The sequence below is a fragment of the Schistocerca serialis genome, chromosome 4 (assembly GCF_023864345.2).
Source record: "Schistocerca serialis cubense isolate TAMUIC-IGC-003099 chromosome 4, iqSchSeri2.2, whole genome shotgun sequence".
NCBI classification, from domain to species: domain Eukaryota; kingdom Metazoa; phylum Arthropoda; class Insecta; order Orthoptera; family Acrididae; genus Schistocerca; species Schistocerca serialis.
The window spans coordinates 754,390,825-754,411,196 of NC_064641.1; the positions used below are offsets into that span (position 1 = coordinate 754,390,825).

A 20,372-nucleotide genomic window follows, 5' to 3' on the forward strand; every position below is an offset into this window, starting at 1 on the left:
CTAAGCCTATAGTCCCCTGTGGTCCTTTCTTCTATTCCTTCCCCACAATCAATCTCCCAAGACTATTAGATTTTATTCTCCCTTTATAGACTGAATTACTCATTCAGTATCCTCATATGCTTTCCCTATCTCTTCACTTCTGCTTGCAATGTTGGCATGTATACCTGAACAATTATTGTTGGTATTCATTTGCTGTCGCTGCTGATGAGAACAACCCTGTCACTGGACTGTTCACAGTAACTCACTCTCTGCCCTACATTCCTATTCATAATGAATACTACTTCTGTTAAACCATTTTCTGTTGCTGCTGATATTACCCTATACTCATCTGACCAGAAATCTTCTTTCCATTTTACTTCACTGACCCATGCTATACCTAGATTGAGTCTTAGTATTTATCTTTTCAGATTTTCTAGCTCGCCTACCAGTTCAAACTTCTAACATGCCATTCCTCAACTCTTACAATATTATACTTTTGTTGGTTACTCAATCTTTTTCTCATGGTCACATCGCCTTGTCAGCCCCTCCTGGAGTTCCAAGTGAGGGACTAGTCTGGAATCTTTTGCCACCAGTTTCCCACCCCTAGGGAAAGAGAGTGCCCTGACCCTCTTAGTGCTCCTCTGCCCTCTCTGACAGGGCCTCTGACAGAACGAGAGTGGCGTCTTATGCCAGAAGTCTTCAATCACCATTGTTGATGATTTTTATTCAAAATCTAAGCAGTGGTAGGGTTGGAACACAGGACCGAGAATGTTTTGATTATTAGCCAATTGCACTGCCCCTAAACCATGTGTGCAAGACGTGTTAAATCTGCTCATCTGGTGGGTCAAGCAATATGTCCTCCTCTTCCTATCCATTTTCCTGGAAGTTCCTCATTCAGATGGTTACGAATGGGTAAATCTGAATGTGGTAGAGCTCCATCCTGTTAAAACCACATCGTTAAATGATATTGCAATGGCACTTCCTCCAGCAGCAGTGGCAGTTCCTGACACAGAAAGTGCAGGTAGCATGTGCCTGTCAAATGACTCTCAAAGAAATATGGTCCAATAAGACAATCACCCAAGATTTGACACCAAACATTCATTCCCCATTGTACACGATAGATTGACCATCACATACAATGAGGATTGTCAGTACTCCAGTAGCGCATGTTGTGGTGACTGATGGTACCATTATTGTGGAATCATAATTTGTCCAAGATGCAAAATAGGAATGCTGTATCATTTTCCAGATTTCCTAAAGCCACTAACAGAAAGTCATTCAAGCTTCGAAATACTACCCATGGAGCTCTTAGTGTGATGTGGATGGCATGGTTGATATTTATGTGAATACAATATTTGCCATATGTACGACTGGCTGGTGTTCAACTGTTGTGCAATTGCCCTTGTACTCATGTGTGGATTGATTTGAGCTGTATCCAGCATTTTCACCAGATGTTACAGTCCTCTCTCAGACAGATGGTACTTCTGAATTACAGCTGCTTTCCTTACACTTCTTTCAACACTGTGCAATGTCTTCGCAGTCATGTATCGCCTGTCTGACTATGTTCCTGATACAGGCATAGCACCTTGATCGCATTTTTTCTTGCTTCCCCATAAATAAGGATAACGTCAACGTATTCGTCTGTGGAAAACATGACGACTGACAGCAAAGACTATATTCAGGCCTTATGCCAGAACAGTGTACACAGGGCACAATATCAATAACAGCATTGTTTTCTTGTTGGGATGTGGTAAACATTGCCCTGTGCTTACATACTAACACATTGTACCGATGCAAAAACTTTTGAGCAATGCAGGACTCGAACCACTGATGACATGTCTCATTCATTACTTGGCTAATGCCTAACCACATCACCATACTAGACTTTTGGGAATGTGCTTGTATTACAAATAGGCCAGAATACAAACTCCATCAGTTCATTGTCTAATACAGTATTTACTTCACTGTTACTTAGTATTAAGGATTAATTTCACTCTGTTAAATCTGTTGCTAGGCACAACATACTAACATAGTTACATGGTAGAATGACATAGATAAATAATTTAAAGGACTGATGTTTTGCAAATGGACTATACTACCTGTCAGGTGTGTTCAGCATTGTTTATAAGATGAGCTTACTGGACGCTAGTACCACACAATATGCCAGCAAGGGGATACTGACCTTTTGACAACTTCACACGTTTGATGGGAAGTATCTGACAATTTTGGTAGGTGCAACTGAATAACCCTGTACATGAGGTGTTGACTTCCTTCCAGTACTCCATTTAACACTCTGTTCCCAAGCATCACAATATATGTGATGAAAAATTTACTATAAGATAAAAGGCAGTAACAATATTATGAGAAGCGGAGATGCTGAGTTGCAGATAGGCACAACAAAAAGATTTTCACACTTAAGGCTTTCAGCCAATGGCCTTTGTCAACAATACACACACACACACACACACACACACACACACACACACAACACACACATCTCTCTCTCTCTCTCACACACACACACACACATAAACACAATTCACACATACAAATGCATTTTCAGGCAACTGAAACCACACTGTGAGCAGCAGCACCAGTGCATGGTGGGAGTGGTGACTGGGCAGGGGAAAGGAGGAGGCTGAGTTAACGAGGGGGAGGGACAGTATGGTGGGGATGGCAGACAGTGAAGTGCTGCAAGTTGGGTGACAGGCAGGAGAGAGGTGTGGACAGGATGGATGGGGGAGATTAGCAGAAAAGGAGAGAAACAGATACAGAAAAACCTTGCCGCAGTGACCCCATTCCAGTAATACAGCAGGATCTCTAGTGACTAGTCACATCCTTCGGCCCATAGCATAACCTCTCCCTGGAGTCCATCTCTCTACTCACCCCTACCCCTCCCTGCACTCCTACCATCTAAATGCTTCCTAAACTCCGTAAACCTAACCACCCAGGACACCCCACTGTGGACGGTTACTGTGCCCCAACTGAGAGAATCTCTGCTCTCATAGACCAACACCTTCAACATATTACCCAGAATCTACCCTCCTATATAAAAGATACCAACCACTTCCTCCATTGACTCTCCACATTTCCTGTCCCTTTATCACACAGCACCCTGCTCGTCACTATTGATGCCACTGCCCTGTACACTAACATTCCTAATTCCCATGGCCTTACTGCTATTGAACACTACCTTTCCCAATGTCCGACAGATTCCATACCCACAACCACCTTCCTAGTCACCATGACCAACTATATCCTCACTCACAATTACTTGTTCTTTGAAGGCATTACCTACAAACAAACCCAGGGTACGGCCATGGGCACCTGCATGGCACCATCCTATGCCAATGTATTCATGGGCCATCTAGAGGAATCCTTCCTAAACACCCAGAATCATAAGCCCCTCACCTGGTTCAGATTCAGTGATGACATCTTTGCCATCTGGATCGAAGGCGAGGACACCCTATCCACAATCCTCCAGAACCTCAATAACTTTTCCCCCATCTGCTTCAGCTGGTGCTACTCAACCCAACAAGCCACCTTCGTGGATCTTGACCTCCACCTTGAAGAAGGCTATGTCAGTACCTCCATCCATATCAAACCTGCTAACCACGAGCAATACCTCCACTTCGACAGCTGCCACCCATTCCATACCAAGAAGTCCCTTCCGTACAACCTAGCCACCCATGGTCATCGCATCTGCAGTGATGAGCAGTCCCTCTCGAAATATACCAACGGTCTCACTGAAGCCTCCACTGACCATAATTTTCCTCCCAACCTTGTACAAAAACATATCCCCTGTGCCTTATCTTTCCAGTCTACCATCAGCTCCCAAAGCCCCACTGTCTGGCCACAGAGGAGCATTCCCCTTGTAACTCAGTACCACCTAGGACCAGAGCAACTGAATTACATTCTCCACCAGGGTTTCAATTACCTCTCGTCATGTCCTTAAATGAGAAATGTCCTGTCCACTATCCTTCCCACCCCTCCCACAGTTGTATACCATTGTCCACCAAAGGTACACAATATACTCGTTCTTCCTTACACAACCCCTGCTCCCAATCCCTTACCTCATGGTTATTACAACTTTAATAGACCTAGATGCAAGACCTGTCCCATACATCCTTCCACCACTACCTACTCCAGTCTGGTTACTAACATCACCATACCATACCTGTGAAACCAGTCATGTGGTCTACAAGCTAAGCTATAAACACTGCGCTGCATTCTATGTAGGCATGACAACCAACGAGCTGCCTGTCTACATGAATGGCCACTGACAAACTGTGCCTAAGAAACAAGTGGACTATCCTGTTGCTGAACACACTGCCAAACATGATATCCTTCATTTCAATGACTGCTCCACAGCCTGTGCCATATGGATCCTTCCCACCAACACCAGCTGACTAATAGTTAACCTAAGCAGGAAGCAGTGAGATACATAAATTAATAGTTAAAAAAGGGAAGGTGCCAATTTTTGCTGTAACAGCACGAGAAAGTTGATCTAGTTTATTTATAGAGTTGTGTCCTCATTATTGAAGAAAGAATAAAAACTATCTAGGAAAACCATGGAAGCACATAAATAAGGTGGTGCACATAGGATATCTCTCACATACTGAAACTAGTACTATCTAGCTACTATTTCCTCTTTCAGTAATATATCCTACTAGCTGAACCCTGTGGTGTTACCCGTGATTAACATTTATTTATAAAGAAATGTTAATGTCAAAACTCACCATCCATGCGTAAGTCCCATAACAAAAGTTATCTCTTGGAGGTATTGAGGTGAAATCCACTGGTTGCTCAGTACACCCGCGGTGTCAGAAGGTGGAGAGGGGTGGGGTGCGGGTTGTAGCTGACAGAATACATATTGCTCACAACTTACTCGTTTACTTAAGGAAAGAAATTTTAGATGACAAGGTAGCAGATTACAAAATGTGCCAGGAAAGGAAGTAAATACCACATGACTGTTACTGGCAAGCCTAGCACAGTAAAGATCATAATTGTTTTGCTGTGTATGGAGCAGAAATGTACAGTAATACATCTCTATAAACAATGCTCTGAGACTTCTTATTCTCTGTATGTATGTAGAGATATCTCACTCTTGATACATGGGGGCAGCCAATGTAGAGCTATCCGCGTGAAAAACATGATGTTCCCAGATGAATACCTGCCACTTTTGATGTTTGTCCTTGACCTTATCACTTACAAGGGAAACTGCAAGTGTTTAAACTAGAAAGGCAAGTTTGTTGAGATGATAGGAATTTGTGGTATCAATACAGTCCATCCTTTGGTTCTGCCAGTGATGATGGTGGTCTGCACGGCACGCCTGGTGCACCCAGGTTATGCATCAGTATGACAGACACACCCACCTTCGGCTCCAACTTATGGGATGCACCCCGACAGCTCTAATGAGTTTAAAAAATCTACAGGTTACATAGATACTTCGTTACTTATCATCACAGTATTGACCGACCAGTAGGTGGTTATCTCACCAGGTACTTGATCAATGATTTTTTTAATGATGTTTCACACCAATTCATACTTGGGTGCCAATATCTCAACACTAAATTTAATGCATTCATTTGATAGTTAACTTTCATGAATGACTTTTTAGTCACATTATTCACCCATGGGAACACTGAATCTTTTCAGAATAAATTGTAGCCTACGTGTTAATGTTCGGGTACAGGCTATCTCCAGCCACTTCAGTGTGAAGGAGTAACAAACATACTACCTCTATGAAGAAAGACAATAAGCCATTTCTAGCTTGGTGCATTACAGATTTTATAATATTTGTACATGCAACACTGTCACCTGGCCTTAAGTGTGCCTGTTACCAAACGATATGTTCATATATTATAATCAAATCCAGCATCCCTGCAAACATATTACATTTGTAATACAGCTATGAATTCATCATTTTACAAAAGTAAAGGTTCATTACCAGTAATTAAAAAGTATAAATAATATTATGAAAAGGATAGGTTGTTACTTACCATACAAGGGAAGAGTTGAGTCGCAGACAGAAACACCGAAAAGATTGCTATACGTTTTAGCTTTTAGCCAAAACGCCTCCTTCTGAAACACACACATAACGCAATTCACACACATCTGTGTGATTTGTGCTTCTGCAGATGTGTGTGAGTTTTCTTCTTGAGAAGAAAGCCTTTTGACCAAAAGCTAAAATATGTAGATGTCTTTTTGTTGTGCCTGTCTGTGGGACAGTGTCTCCTCTACATGGTGAGAAACAATCTATCTTTTTCATAGTATCATTGTTATTCCATGCTGGGCTTTCAATTGTTTGGAAAAATAAAATAAAAAATGGATTCATATTTGATCAAGCATATTTTGTACATGACCAGTGAATATTTAGGCTTTGGTTCTTTTTTTTACTACTTTCAACGCAAAGTAGTGCTTTCTCACAGAGCTATGCTCCAAGTTAACCATGACAAAAGTGCAAAAAGCTTACAGAGTTTGAAAAATGATGTGCTATTGCTATGAAAGTCTACTAACACAGCATTCCAATGACAACAGTTTGCCACATGTCCCTGTGAGAATCTCTCACATCTTGAGTTTATTGCACAATGACACTGCATGATAACGGACAACAGTAATGCTGGAATTTACAAGGATGACAAGAGCTCATAACTTACAGAATTGTCAACAGGACTCTGCCCACTTCTCTGCCTGGTTTCACAGTCTCTATCGACAAAATATTCTCTATTTAGTGCTGCAAGAGGTGTAGAATTGGTACCAGACAGTCATGTTACTCTCCATTTCTGACCAACACCATGGCAGTGATGTGGTATGTCACGTGCCAGATGGTTTTATGAGGCCAACGCAGTAAGATGGTTCAACATGGAGACATGAAAGAATGACAGAAAGGAGAGATCACATTTGGATATGCCCATGACCACATTGTGAATAATGTAGCTAGATTTCTTGGTGAATCAATACGGATCGTCCAACACCTCTACAAGATACTCGAAGCCATGTAATGTGGTGTAAGGGTAGTGTTGTAAAAATGATCCTAATTGACATGGATCAGTGACAAATAAATGATAATTGGTTATAGAGTCATCAGGAATTTTTGCTGTTAGTGATGCAGAGCCACCTTGGACCGTTTTTGAGCTAACAGTGCACAGGAAACTGCATACAATGTACATCAGGAGTCGTGTACCAATGAAAAGGCCATTTCTCACAGAACCATAAGAAGTCTTAGCCTCTCAAATTACCCAGACAATGCAGAAACTGGATAGCAGCTGATTGGGGGCAAGTAATGCAGTCTGACAAAGAGCAATTTAGCCTCTCTTCAAATGATGAAAGGTGTCGAGTGCACCAGCTCCCCAATGTAGAATTTACCCTGCAGTGTGTGGTTCAGGTTTGAGGAGGTCCTACCACGACATGGGCCTACTCATTTAGATTTCTGTGAACATGAACCAAGATGTTTATTTCAATATTTTTTGTAAGTGTAGCCCTTTCATCTACATTTTCATGATGAGTGTGCTATGAACACTCCCATCTTCCAAGAAGACAACAGTCATGTTCATAGAACTGCATACATACTTTCCTCCTTTGACAAACACTCGGACACCCTACTACACCATGAGTAGACCACAATATCACTTAATCTTAATCCCGGAGCAAATGCCTGAGGATTTTTAAACAGTGAGTAAAACAGAGCAACTAGCCACCTGGCAATCTGGTAATGCTAGGGATCTAATCATCAATGAGTGGCTTCAGCTCTATGTGGCAGTCTCTCTTCTTCACAGATGAGGCTGTTATTAAAGGGTGTGCTTATTCTTGTGGCTTTATCCTCTATAAAACTCGTCCTGTGTAGCCTATGACAATTATCTACATAAGTTTTAATCACTCCAAAGAGCCTATTTATTAAAGAGACAGCTATGAGATTATGTGTACCAGATACCAGCTGACCTAACCCGGCTTTGTGTATCTTTGTAATGGTCACATACCTGAATGGAAAGATGGTACACAGACAGCCTCTGAGCAGACTCACAGCGTGAAATATTATGTTGAAGGGCACGCTATGCAACAGGATTCCAGTGCCCTAAATACTTCATACATTAAGGGTGTGAAATTTAATTCTTCATATAAACACCAGTACCTCAGAACTACCCACTTGGTAACTTGTTCTAAAGAAAAATGCTGTCCCTTCTAATCCCTGACCCCAGAAACTTCACGTTCTTTACCTCTTTTCTTTGGGTGAAAGAAGATCTTGTCCAAAAGATTACAATACTTTGTTTTATTATGTTGGCCAATGTTTATACATTAAAATCTAATGAACAGGCCATTTCCTATCTTTGTTTATTGGAATGTGGTTACATTTTTCAAAAATGATCAAATATCAAAAAAATTCAACAATGAAAAATCCAGGACGAGGGTGGAATGCAACAATATTATCAAAAGGACAGTTGCTACTCACCATACAGTGGAGATGCTGAGTCGCAGATGTGCACAACAAAAAGAATTGTCTCACACACACACACACACACACACACACATATGACAACAGCCTCTGGCTGTTGAGGCCTCAGCAGCCAGAGACTGTGGCAATGTTTATGTGAGTTATGTATGTGTGAATATGTGTGAGTAAGTTCCATTTCCAACAAAGGCCATGTTACTGTTACAAATATAAAAAAATTAATTTATAGATGTGATAAATACTGAGAATTATTTTCTATGGATCAACGAACACAATAACAGACAAATAGCTGGTTTATAGTGACAAAGGGTTTTTTGATGCAGAATATGCTAGGGGACAGTCTTTGCCTACTCTGTGCAGAAAAGCTGTTGTAGTGAAGTTGGTGGCTGTTTTGGATATTTTGAAAGATAAGCATTCCTCTAATGGAGTAGAAAAATCACTAATTAAGCTATAATAGTTTACAGTGACTGTAGACGTATCTGGATCTTCCACTTGGATTTGTTACATGGATCACTGGCTTGGGAGCTTGAGTGATATGGGGATTGACAAGAATATCATTTAGATTGGCCTGTTTGGAGAATACCAATGTGGAAAGGACAAAAGGCTTTTAGTAAAGATATTCCTCATTTCAAGGCAAGAGGTGTAGCTTAAATCCTGGAAAGAACATGACATAGTTGTTCCAGTGCTGAGTAGATTTGAGTGCCAAAGGCAGCACTTCTCTGTGTCTCACCAACTGACATGTGAGAAGCTTAGAATATGTATCCAGGTGATACATGAGAAATCTGTTTCTAGACAAGATGGGCAGGGTAATATTGAATGGTGAAAGCATGAATTCAATTTCCAGAATATTGGAGGAAGAACTGCACACCACTGTAGGTTTGGCATTTATGAGTAACCAAAATGTGTGGGATGGACTTTCTGGAATTAAATGAGTTGGACCCATCCAGATGAAGGTATTGTTGGTGACTAATTAATTTGAAGGAAATCAGATTGAAACCAGAAGTGAACAACACCTCATGTGTTTTTCTTGCTCCAACCCAACTACCCACTACTTTCCATGATTCTAACCTCCAACCTCATTTCACCTTACTTCCTTTGACTCCTCCCCAATGAGAGCATATTAACTCAGAAGGACATTGCATCCACCACCTGATCGAGCTTTCTACAGATAAAAGTTTCACCACTCTCAAGAATTGCAGATTACCTGATATAGGACAGAGAATGGGGGGAGGAGGATGTAGTAAGCTGATGGACACACCCATATACATGCCCTGTTGCAGCACTGTCATTACAGAAGTGCTGTGCTTCTCAAATATCTTGGCCCATCCAAAAATCTCTTCTCTAAGTCTGTCTCATTCCAAAGTCACCACTACTCCTTGAACTCCCACTTTCTATATGCTCGCTAAATTCATTTAAATCAACCACTCCAGCTACAACCCAACATGTTTACACATCATTCACAAAGTATCCTCCTCCATAGAGAGACAAATAACTTCTTCCACTAAAAAGATACCACCACAGCATCCACCAAAGCACAAACAACTTCTTCTATCAGTTCCCTTCATTTGCTGTTCCTTCACCACCTTTACTCTGCCACAGCTGGTATACATTCCTTTATGCTAACATCCCCATTGCACATTGTCTCTATACCATCAAGCATGAACAGTACCTCGTAGTGTGTCTCTATAAGGACTGCTGGGCTATAGAGTGCAGCTCAATATAATGTGGCTGGCTTCAGAAGCTGGTTCCAAACTCAGTAAACACGAATCCTTCATCCTCTGCCCCTACCACGGACATTTCTGTATTGCACAGATCACAGATTGGAACTGTTATTTCAACATATGCTTTCCTTATTCAATCCTGCTGCTCTCAATTTCTGATAGCCCCATAATCCATCTGCTTCAACCTCCACTCCCTCCCCAAAACAATATTCAGTCACTCTGCCCAATACCAACTTCACACTTCATGCTAGTACTTTCCTACCCAATACTAATCCACCTGTATTCCCTTTCTATCACACATGATGTTCTTCCACATTATTCCACCCACCATATTTTTTTCAGCCACTTCTGGCACACTCATGTGTTCCACATTTTCACAATCTTATTTAACTTTTCCCCTGCTATGCTTCTCTCTCTCCAGCTACTCCAGCCCACATTTCTTCCATATCTTATCCACTCATTCATCATTCCATCTGAGACTACCATTCATCCCATTTGATCCGTGCAGTGCCTGGAGTGTGGTGGTAGTGGTTATAGTGGTGGTGATTTTGTGTGTGTGTATGTATTGCTCATTGTGTCCTCTGTTAGATGCACAGTGATTCATTCTCATGTAGACATTTATATTACATCCTAGACTTCCCATTACAATACTTCATGTCTTAACGGATTGTTACAATTTCATTTACAGAAATGCATTCAGTTTTGTTTAGAGATTGTTACAATTTTACTTACAAAAATGTATTAACTTTTGTTTAGATATGGTTCCAGAGTCTTCATGTATCAAAATATAGAATACTTTTCAACAACTGAACACACATTGTTCCTTACACAATTACACAAATCACAGCCACTTTTTTCATAGTTTCATATAATGATTCTGAATTACAAAATTTGACTTTTTTATGCAGGTTAATTAATTTCTTGTTGACAAATTGTTACTTTGTTAAGCTTACATGTGAGAGTACCCTTTCTTAAAGTCTGTGACTGACAGCAGAATTGTGAGGAAGATTTGGTGAAGGTAGAATGCATTTTTTAATATACTCTGCCTGCACCAAATCCACCTCGCAAGCCCACCATCAGAGCTCTTCTGACATTGTACAGCACTGCCTCAATTCAATAATGAACTTGTATGTTTCGTCTGTACCTCACCTTTTACGTGGATGTTTTTGTCTTTTGAGAAATGCAGTTAATACTCAGCAAAATACTGTGAACATATAAAACCCAACAGACACAATACATACTATTACAATAGCTTAAGAAATGAATTACAGCCCCATTACTAAACTTCTTACCTTATTCAGAGTGTTAAGAGCCTCTTGTGCAGCTGTAAGGGCTGGCTCAGCTTTAGCCAAGTCTTCTTCACAGTCCTGCTGTTTTTTGGTCACCTCTTCTGCAATACATGCTACTTTTTGCTCCTCCTCATCGGCTGAAAATGTACAGTAGTTATTATATCAAAAATTGTGTGTTGTTTAGAAAATGCCCTACATACATCTAATTTTTTTTTATTCCAAGGATAATGCTAATACAGAATGGAGTATTGTTAAACAAGAAGCAAATAGAAATGTTGATACAAATATAGTTCTCCATACAAACATCCATAGCACAACAGCAGGGGGAACAACCATAGCAAAACAAATTTTACATTTACAGTATACAGGTGATATAACATTATGTACAAAAAGGCACACATGAGGTGAATACTACAAATGGTAAACTGTGACCTCCTTAAGGAATAGCAGCTTTCCATATTTTAAATACGGTGTTGTTTTCTAGCTATGTCAAATATAAAGTAAAGCAGGTTGTGAATCAATATTCTCTCTCAATATGCTACTCTTGTGATGCAGAGGTACAACTTTTCTTCTCAGATAATATTTCTGCCAAAACTGTCATATATTTATCTGTAGTGACAACCACATGCCAACCAACAGCCATCCACCCTCATAACCATTCAGATGTTAACCTGAAATCACACTGCAAGAAGAGTGAACATTCTACATAACAATATTACAGTACAGCTAATTACTATTGCTTGCAATAGTCTCCTGTGGTTGCAGCCTACATCATTGTCACTGAGACCGGTTGCTTGTCTGTGACAACACACATGCATCACTACAACAAAGTGAGTCATAGTCATAATGCACGGATTAATGTATTTTTCTGTGTGCTATTTTTATGATTGGTTTTATATTTCATTTTACTTCAGTTTAAGGATGAAATTCCTGTTATATTGGCCACAGGTGTTGTTTGTTTGCTAAATGTAGATTGTCCCTATCCCTAAGATGTGTGGGAAGGCTAAAAATAGTTGTGTGACAAATATAGTGTTGCATATCTGCTGCCTTACATCTTCAGTGCATAAAATTATGTGGAGTGACACTTGTTGCAACACATGAAGCACATGGGTGGTCTCACTAAAAGAACATACAATTGACATAAATTTGCTCTTAAAGTGAAAGAGGAACTGGCTTTTTCAGTCAGTGAGTATCATGGCCTCATGGAATAAAATCTAAATGTTCTGAAAATTCCATGTAGACAGAATCTAAACCCTAATCTTCCTTCCCTCTTTCCTTCCTGTATGAGCTAAAAGAGAGAGAGAGAGAGAGAGAGAGAGAGAGAGAGAGAGAGAAAGAACTACGTAGCTGGAAGGAAACAGAAACTCTGTAAATTAAATGTTTAAGAGCTGGTAGTTATTTTCTCCATGCAGTGTGGATTCAGGGTTCTGTTCTGTGGAGGATAGGGGGTGTAGCAGTTTGCTACAGTCTCTCTCCTCCCTCCCCTTTCCCAAAATTAAATTGCTGTCCCACCTACGTACTTTTAATGTCTCACTTACACCTCTGATTATAATAATAACAATAAAATATACAGTTCTTAAGACACCAGTAATTTGTTTAAACCAGTTTTGGTATAACTTCAATTGCAATTGCAGTTCAGAGAAATATATAATTTGAAAAGCATTTGTCCACAAATTTGAGTATTATTTGTGTTATATAATTTAATTCATATAATAGCAACAATGCCTCACTACTCTGACAAGATTATAATTTACACAATATAAAATTGATGTCTAAATGAGGGTAATGTTGTCCTCCCCCCTCGTCTCATTTCCTGGTCATTTCTGCCATGGGAAGTCAGTTACTCTTTTTTATTTTTTTTTAGTGTAAAGGTGGTCTTTCCCTTTCTGTCTTAGCTCACTCAACTTTCTATGGTTTTCTGTTACCACTTGTGGACCTCTGAGCCATGTCAGATTTGTTGTTGGCAGCAGTTACAGTCAGCCCGTAAATGGATATCTTTATCTGGTTGGACGGTGCTCCACAGGTGGTCAGACATATGGGCAAGCATCTGAAAAGTATCCTACATTAAAGATACCTTGCAGTTTTCTAGAATTTTTTACCACCTTTGAGATGCTTTTGTCTCAAATGCCAAGGGTGTATGGAAGGGAATGTTTAACATGGAAAGGATGACAACTGCCAAAATGTAAGTACTGTTGTTTACTAGAAGGAATTTCTTCCAGTCCATATGTGGCATAACAGCAAACCAGTGCTTAACAGTATTGGTTAAAAACAGTCTTGGTTGCAATTTTATTTATTTTTTATTTTTATTTTTCAATGACGTGTTTCACCTTATTTAGGCAACTTCAGGTTATCTAAATAGAAAACAGAGAACAAATACATCTATTTAAGAATCGCGATCGTGTTGTGCAGACTTGGATAACCTATAAGCATGTATAAACAGATCACCTATTGAAAATATAAACAGATCACCTATTGAAAGAGCAAATACCTTAATTTGGTAATTCTTAAGAATACTTTAGTCGGTGTAGCCAAAGGGCATCGTCGAATATATCAGGCCAACATCACCTTCGTTAAACTCAGTCAAAACTAGAAATATAAAATAGTAAAATAATTACCTTTTCTAGATGGATGTGAGAGGCACCAAGATCTGCATAATGCGTTCCCATTCACAGGAGCGAGTAACAGTAAGATGGGGGCTCAGGTAGTAAGCATAATGCGCCACAGCGTCGTGTGCCAGTACTGAAGCCTAATACAGAATCACCTCAAGAGGTGGCGCTGTGACACAGCAGCGATTAAAAATGAGAGATCGTAAACTGTATATACATACCCACTAAATGTTTATAAATGTAATGCACATAAAACATTGATAAGATGGAATTACTAGGGGCAACACCTGAGCTTAACTTATCCTAAAATTTTGACGAAGTAAAATATAAATGAAGGCGGTAAATTTAAAATGAGAAAACAAGTTGTTTAATACAACACACAGATGGAGTACATAAACAGATTTTTCGTATCATATACCACTAGATAACAAGGTATCCATAGATACCTTTAGGAAAGCCACGACCACAGATGCTATTATTCATGCTTCTTCCTGCCATCCACACCAGCATTAGATTAGTTTTTTTAGAGCTATGATCACGCGTCTATGCGAACTGCCATTATCTGAAGACACAGTTAATAGGGAACTTGACAATCTAAAGTATATCGACCATAATAATGACTACAGTGTTGCGCTCGTTGATAAGATATACCAAGACAAAACAATGATGCCCCTTCAGAGTTCACCCGATGCACCTTCTGTCGCGGAGCACATTTACATTTCCTTGCCATTTATGTGCAATTTTAGTTATGAACTGGCAAAACTTTTCCAGGGAGTGGGCTCTTGTATAGTATTTTCCGCAGCTACCAATCTCCAGTTTATGTATATACATAATGAATCACCTAAAAAGAACAACCTTTTTGGCATCGGGGGTATATCTGCTGGAGTGTCGCGATTGTAATGCAGGATATGTTGGACAAACAGGCAGAACCTTCAAAATTAGATTGCAAGAACATCTTCTTAATAGATGGGGACAGGTAAAACAGAGCTCTGCCTTTGCCCAACACCTTAAAGCCAGTGGCCACCAGTCCTCCACAAGTACAAAATCTTAAGATTTTGCATTTTGCACAAAAGGGTAAGAAGTGAAACATTTTGGAAGAAATTGAAATATTTAGGCATATGGAAGACAAAGATTTGTCTCTCCTTAATGGACAAATATATGGTGACAATCAGGCCTTTTTAGAAGTTATGAAATCAGTGTTATTAATGTAATCCTGGAGCTCTCGTAGTTCTGCCTAATATCAGCCCTGTTCCTCTCTGGTTTCATGTCGTCTTCTTAGCAAGGCCATTAGGTTTTTTTTTTACTCAAATAGGATACTTGTGAGTTTGTCCCTTTAAATGATGACGCATTTTACTCATTTCCATGTAGATATAAGAAAATGAGGGGGTGGTGGGGTGGGGGGTAGGGGGGGGGGGGGGGGGGTTTACCCGCATAACGTCTATCTTCCACGTTGGTGTGTATTTTTGAAGCCTAATAATTTTACTTGTATTTTATAAAAAAAAAGTCTTCTTGCTAGATGTTCTAGCTCCGAATGATTCAGTATTGAGTGTTAAATGGGTGGCCTCTTTATTTGAAATTACGGTCCTGTGTTTTTGATGTTCTCATTCTAGTGGTATATAATACGCAAAATCTGTTTATGTACTGCATCTGTGTGTTGTATTAAACAACTTGTTTTCTCATTTTAAATTTACTGCCTTCATTTATATTTTACTTCATCAAAATTTTGCACAGGTGTTGCCCCTAGTAATTCCATCTTATCAACGTTTTATGTGCATTACATTTATAAAGTTTTAGTGGGTATGTGTATACAGTTTACGATCTCTCATTTTTAATCACTGCTGCATCGCAGCGCCACCTCTTGAGGTGATTCTGTATTAGGCTTCAGTACTGGCACACGACACTGTGGCGCATTATGCTTACTAGCTGAGCCCCCATCTTACTGTTACTCACTCCTGTGAACAGGAACGCGTTATGCAGATCTTGGTGCCTCTCGTGTCCATCTAGAAAAGGTAATGATTGTACTATTTTATATTTCTAGTTTTGACTGAGTTTAACGAAGGTGATGTTGGCCTGATATATTCGATGATGCCCTTTGGCTACACTGACTAAAGGATTATTAAGAAATACCAAATTAAGATATTTGCTCTTTCAATAAGTGATCTGTTTATACATGCTTAAAAGGTATCCAAGTCTGCACAACACGATCGCGATTCTTAAATAGATGTATTTGTTCTCTGTTTTCTATTTAGATAACCTGAAGATACCTAAATAAGGCGAAACGCATTGTTGAAAAATAAAATAAAATAAAATTACAACCAAGACTGTTTTTAACCAATACTGTTTACTAGAAGGTTCTTCCACAAACACAACCACGCTGGTGTCCCATAGTAACTGTCTTCAGGGCATCCACCAATCATATATCTGCCTTAGTTGATCAAAACCTGCAACCAACAGTATAAAGAGTACTTTCCTACATTAAAGACATCAACCATTTCCTATTTCATCTGAAATTTGTGCCCGCTCACTCCCACCACACGCCTTGCTTGTCACCATTGATGCCTCCACAACTTTATGAACATTACACAACACACATTCTTTAAAATTTGAGGTATATAATTACAGTTAAGCAGGACAACTCTGAACACAATAACTGTGTGAAATGCAAGTACTAATCCTTACAAATGAAGACATTAAATAGGCTCAGTATAGTCAATAACAGAATTACATATAGTCACAATATCATGGTCAAGCACCATGGAGTACAAAGATACTACAACATTGAACATACTTGAAGACATCAAAGATCACAAGGTCAAAATGTAAAACACATTTACATAAAATACTATGCTGCATCTTAAGTGAAAGATTAAAATAGAAGTCAGGGCTAATTTTATTTTATTATTTTATTTTTGCAGGAGAGTTTGGTTTCTACAATACAATTGATGACTAAGAACAAATATCTTACAAACATAAAGTAAACACAAAGGGCACAAGCAGTACCCTTTATGTTTACTTGCACACCAATTTATCCACATATATGGTGAGACCCTAAAAAGAATTCTAGGTAAAGTGTTAAGTAAGAGAAGAAAATGAACTATAAAACTAACCACTATTGTTGTAACAATATACAAAATGAGTGATATAGTTGTAATTATTATAGCTCACATCAGGCATAATATGTCAACACCACACGGTAAGTAGAAAATGCAGGTCATAATCCCCTTATTGGAGGAAATGGAATTATTTGCAGGGATGATTGCACACTCATAGAAAATACTAAATGAATAAACTGATTTACAAATTATCTCAACAACTTTGTTGACATCTTTTAGAATATAGGATGCAACAAAAAGGAATAAACATATAACAACATTTATATTAAAGATCTACCCCTATGTGTCATCACAAGACAGAAGACAAGAAAACTATAGGGATGGTAGAATACAAAATGTTGTAGTAGCATGAAAATTACATTTAAATCTGGCATCCTATACCTTCGAAGTTACAACAAAGTTATTGAGGTAGTTCTTACTTCATTAAAATCAGTATATACATCAAGTTTCCTTTCTGGGTGTAGAATCATCCTTGTGAATAATTCAGTTTCCTCCAACACATCTATAGTACAAGGAGTAATACAAAGGGTACAACTTATCAGTCTTACTACCCTCACATATAACTATCCATAAAAACGAAAGTGAATGGTGTACATTGGTAAAATGTTAAGTAAGGAAAATGAGCTGAGAAACTCACCAACTTAAATTTTAATAATAATACAAAAATTATGTGGCACTGTTATAACTATTACACTAACAACATATGAATTGCTATCACAAGCATAAGATGATTAAAAACCAGAAGTTGTAGTCATCACAAGCATAAGGTAAGTAAAAATCACAAGTCCTAAACTTCAAATTCTAAAACAGAAAAATATGCTAACACAGTTATGGTCAGCTGTCACATTCAGGAAGCAACAATAACAAAGTAAATATGACAACAATTTATACTACTATATAATCCTACTGTCAACACAAAACAGAAAGAAGAAAAGCTGTTGGAATGGAAGATTACAAGATTCCGTCCTAGTAAACAAACTTTACAATTAATCCTTGCATCCTATTTTCTAAAAGACATCAATAAAGTTGATGAGATAATTTTTAATTCTTGAATCAGTTCATTCATTTAGTATTCTTTATGGGTGTACAATCATCCCTGCAAATATTTCAGTTTCCTCCAATAAGTTCACAATAACATTCTTATATACTCTGTGTAATACCTGCATTTGATCAGAGATGTTCCCCATGGTGTGATGGTATGGTTTTAGGTGCATACCAAATGCATATGAATTGCTCAGATATGTGTGCCCTTTAAACCTTGTTCATAATTTATTTTCTACCTATTAGGCCAATATAAATCTTAACTGTAAGCAATTCATACCGTAAATACCAGATTGATAACAAATAGATCCTTGTTCAGTATGTTGTTACATTTTCATTCCTAACCCCCCTCTCAGTCTGAAATGCCAAAGTAATATTGCTTCTTTTAAAAATTTGTTTTATCTTGTCTGAGACATTGCCAAAATACAGTAAAACAGCATACTTAGGTTCTGGTTCCGCAATAACTTCTTCTGAAGTAATTTCATATTTCTCAATTTTGTCTCTGGGCTTTAATTTTTTGTTCTATAGTTTATCTACTAGCTGTGAATCATACCTGTTCTTCAGACCTATATACTTTAAAGTGTTAAGTTCTTCCACTACACATTGTTCTGACAAAGGAAGTCTGGTAACTCTATCTGTCCTACTGTATAGAAAAGCATGCTTGTAAGATACTGGATGACATGTGTTACTAGTGATAATGACATCCGTAGTTATTTCTTTCCTGAACATGTTGAATGGTTGTGTACCGTTACATATTGCAGTTCTCAAATTTAAGAAAATGATCCCATTGTCTGTCTCTGTTTTGGTGGTAAACTTCAATGAAGGATGCATGTTGCTGAAGATCTGATGTAAATTATGTACATCACTGGCATCATCATGAAATAAAATGAAATCAAACAATGGAAAATCCAGGATGGAATGTAACAATACGAGAGAAGAGAAGTTGCTACTCGCCATATAGTGGAGATGCTGAGTCGCGATAGACACAGTAAAAAGATTCACACAGTCACAGCTTTTGGCCATTAAGGCCTTTGTCAGCAGTAGACACACATACAAACACGCACATACACACACTCACGCAAGCGAAACTTGCATACACATCTGCAGTCTCAGAGAGCTGAAACTACACTGTGAGCAGCAGCACCAGTGCATGATGGGAGTGGCAACTGGGTGGGGGTAAGGAGGAGGCTGGGGCACGGAGGGGGAGGGATAGTATGATGGGAGTGGTGTTCCTATTTTCTAATCTGAAGATTACAACTAGTGATTTTTACTTATCTTATGCTTGTGATATTTAGGATTTGTGGGTTTTACTTATCTTATGCTTGTGATGACAAGTTTATCTGTTATTGGTGTAATGTTACAATGGTGTCATGCACTTTTCATATCATTGTTAAAGCAAAACATATGTTGGTGAGCTCCAAAACTCATTTTCTTACTTAATATTTTATCCTTGTTACCATTCACTTTCATTTACATTGTTATCGATGTTCATATGTGAGGCTAGTAAGACTGGAAAGTTGTACACTTTATGTAACTCCTCTTACTATAGATGTGTTGGTGGAAACTGAATTATTGTACACCCAGAAAGGATATTTTATATACATTCTGATTTTAATGAAATAAGGATTACGGCAATAACTTCATTGTCACTTTGAAAATACAGCATGCCAGATTTAAATGTTATTATAATGCTCCTACAACACCTTGTCTTCTGCCATCCCTAAAGTTTTCTTTTCTTCTGTCTAGCAATGACACATAGTGCCAGATCTATAATATAAATGTGGTTATATCTTTCTCCTCCTTCCCTCCCCCCCCCCCCCCCCCTCTCTTTCAGCAAATTGTAGTACACTATTGTCAAAAGTACAAGAAATAAGAAAAAGTCACAAATTCTGGCGAAAAAATGCCAAAAACTGAGTTTGTTATTGCAGAAATAAAAGTTGAAAAGTGTTGTTTGATCTCTTTTGTTGTTCTAGTGCTATTATGAGAAGCTTGAACCAGAGCATAGCAATTGATTAGGGAGCCAGGTTCGCTCACATGGCGAAAATGTTCCAAAATTATCAACTGTTTTCCAGCCACAGTGGCTTCAGCACTATTGGTGTACATTCTTTTTAGAATTTGGAAATTCATAACACAGTACTACAATCTGATTTTCAGGATGGAATCTAAGGTTCTAC

The 20,372-nt window shown here is 38.7% G+C and overlaps 1 protein-coding gene across 1 annotated transcript in view; it reads right to left on the reverse strand.

Moving 5' to 3' along the window:
* LOC126474748 (dynein beta chain, ciliary-like) overlaps positions 1-20,372 on the reverse strand; it is a 734,368-nt gene that overhangs the window by 200,430 nt on the left and 513,566 nt on the right. Inside the window, exon 57 of the mRNA XM_050102225.1 lies at positions 11,442-11,575. Within this exon, the coding sequence (XP_049958182.1) occupies positions 11,442-11,575 (134 nt within the window). The remainder of the gene's footprint in view (positions 1-11,441; positions 11,576-20,372) is intronic.